The 2,885-nt window shown below is 31.5% G+C and overlaps 1 protein-coding gene across 1 annotated transcript; it reads left to right on the forward strand.

Moving 5' to 3' along the window:
• The first annotated feature begins 1,240 nt into the window (after nucleotides 1-1,240).
• Nucleotides 1,241-2,253, forward strand: Phum_PHUM595790 (serine protease inhibitor, putative). The gene is made up of 3 exons (XM_002432566.1): nucleotides 1,241-1,331; nucleotides 1,515-1,689; nucleotides 1,903-2,253. The coding sequence occupies exons 2-3, from the start codon at nucleotides 1,527-1,529 to the stop codon at nucleotides 2,013-2,015; spliced, it is 276 nt and encodes a 91-aa protein (XP_002432611.1). The 5' UTR covers nucleotides 1,241-1,331; nucleotides 1,515-1,526; the 3' UTR covers nucleotides 2,016-2,253.
• Nucleotides 2,254-2,885: the final 632 nt, after the last annotated feature.

Consider the following 2,885-nt stretch of genomic DNA (forward strand, 5'->3'; position numbering starts at 1 on the left):
TATTCTGTGTCAATCAATCAATCGATCGATCGATCGATCGATTGAATAAGGAAAAAGGGTATTTTTCGTTTAAGCTGGCATAATCGAAGGTTTAAGGTACAAGGATGATGGGTTCGTTGTAGGAAAATATAAAAATTTTAAGATGTGATTTTTATTATTGAAACAAAAAAAACAAAATGGCGGACTCGTATGATGTCTTGGGCAGGTTATACAAATCCAGTTGCTAAGTGCAAATAATTATTATCATCATCATCATCATCATCATTATTATTATTTTTCGTTAACCTCCTCTCCCTTACTACTCGAATGTAATATTTACCTGTCGATTATGTAAATTTAAAAAAAAAAAAAAAATATGGACGCCATCACTTGTCGTTCGTATTGCATAATTTTTTTTGCGGAAAAAGAAAATTTTTTTTTTTTTTTTTTTTGCAAATTTTCAATTAATTTTCATTTAGTTTGTTTGTTTGTTTGCTATATTTTTCGACAATTCGAGTTTAACAACAACAACAACAACAACCAAAAACTCGTTTTTTTTAAACGATGATGACCTTTTTTTTTTTAAACTTCCTGAAAGGTTGAATTTTAACGGTCGGTTTTTAAAGAACTGATTTGGGCGTAACTTGGTGCAAATTTAATGATGAATTTATCTTTATGTTTACCTTATGGCTTATCGTTCCTCCCCGCACCCACCCACGCCCCCCAACATCCCCTCAAATTAAAATTTTTATGTGAGTGAATCCAGTAAAAAAGGGGGAACAAAAAATTTGGGGAAAAGGTTCTTTCTGTTTTCCCCTCATCCTTCCTTTTATTGATAACCCGGATAAGTGAGATAAGGATAGATGGTTCGTTCAGGTTCAGGTTCGTACCTTTTATTTCAACGGTTGCGTTTGGAAAATGGCAAAATTTTGTGTTGTTTCTGGTTGCATTTTGTTTGGCATTTTGAATTTCATACTCCTCGACAATCGTCCCCGTTTCCTTCCCCCCTCTCTCTCTCTATTTGTCTCCCCTTCTCTCTCTTGGCAAATAATTGACATAACATACGGGTAGGAAGTGATGGAGTGAAGGAGTACTTGGTAAACATGGGAAAAAAATTCGAAACAAATCGAAACCCGTACGTACTTAACGCGTTTTAAAAATTTTGTTTAAATTAAAAAAAAAAAAAAATTACGTAATGTTTGTTGTTGAGACAAAGTATATAATAAACGAATGGAATATACGGTGATCCATACGCACAATCGCACGCACAATCAACGTTTCAAAAACTTTTTTTGTTTTCTCTCCGTTTGTTTGTTTGTTTGTTTCGTGTTATTGTAATTAAACGAAAACAAGTAAGTTGAAATTATTATTATTACTATTACTATCGTTGTTATTATTATTATTATTATTATTTTTACTGTTTTGGTATCGAAGGTAATTATTATAGGAAATCGTTCGTTTGTTTGTTTGTTTGTTTGTTTCTTGTTTGTTATTAATCGCGTAAACAAATTTTACGGTTGTTTTTTTGTTTGTAGAAAAAAATCAAAATGAAATACGCTTTGGTATTTGCTTTTTTCGCCGTTTTTGCCATCGCATCCGCTTTCCCGAGTGAAAATTCGGAAAAGGAAGAAGAAACGAAATCGGATTTGAAAAAATTAGATGATGCTAAAGTCGAAGAAACTGGTGCTCAAGCTAAATCTTCCGTTTCCGGTGCGTGGTGATGATGAAAGGATTTTTTTTTTTTTTTTGATTTTTCCAACCTTTCCAACGAAACGACTAAATTTTCTTTTTTTTTTTTTTTTTCTTTTTCTTTTTCCGTTTTGTTCTCGATGGTGTTGTTCACGATGATGATGATGATGATGATGGTGATGATGGTGATGATGGGGATGATGATGATGCTGTTGGTGATGGTGGTATTTGCAGATGAAGAAAGATGCGAACCAGGACAAAGTTTTGCCAAAGAATGTAACACTTGCACGTGTCCAGACAGCGGTTTGAAATCATTGGCCGGATGTACTCTTAAACTTTGTTTGTAAAAATAAAAAATTCAAGAATTATTGAATGAATGAATGATTGATTGATTGAAAAATCAATCAATCAATTCATCAATCCGTCAATTTTTATTTATTTTTTTGTTTGTTTCCTTTCATTCAATAATTATGTAACCAATCGTTTTCTTTTTTCTTTTCTTTTTTTTTTTTTTTTTTATTATTTTTATTAAATTTTAAATTTTTTTTATGTAAGTTTTATATAAAATAAAAAAATGTACAAATCAAATTGTTGAATTTATTTATTTAATTTTCTTTTTCTCGATTGTTGTGGTTGTTGTTGTCGTTGTCGAACCTTAAAACGTTTCGTTTAATCCTTTTGTGATTGTTGTCGTCGTTTTGGTAAATGAAAAGTAAAGTTGGGAAAAATAAGGAAAATTTGTTTTGAGTTTTATCTTTCGATAAATATACGTTCAATGTTAAAATAAAATAATAATAATGATAATAATGGTTTTCACGTTGAGAACTGCGACTTGAGGTTTTTGTTGGGTGTTTGTTGTTGTTGTTGTTAATGTTGTTATCGGAACTGATAAGTTTTTTTTTTTATTAAAAACGCAAAATTATAATCGCTATGTTGAAAAATTTGAGTGATTTTGGTTTTTTTTTTTTTTTAACAATTCTTAAAAAGCTCTCTCTCTCTCTTTCTCTCTCTCTCTCTCTCTCTCTCTCTCTCTCTCTCTCTCTTTCTCTCTCTCTCTCTCTCTCTCTCTTTCTCTCTCTCTCTTTCTCTCTCTCTCTCTCTCTCTTTCTCTCTCTCTCTCTCTCTCTCATTTTCTACTAGTTCTCAGTCTTTGTCTTTCTCTCTCTCTAGTTCACCTAAATCTCACTCCTGTCTCTCTCTCTTTTTCTCTTAGTTCT

This window comes from Pediculus humanus, genomic scaffold (genome assembly GCF_000006295.1).
Source record: "Pediculus humanus corporis 1103172108315 genomic scaffold, whole genome shotgun sequence".
NCBI lineage: Eukaryota > Metazoa > Arthropoda > Insecta > Psocodea > Pediculidae > Pediculus > Pediculus humanus.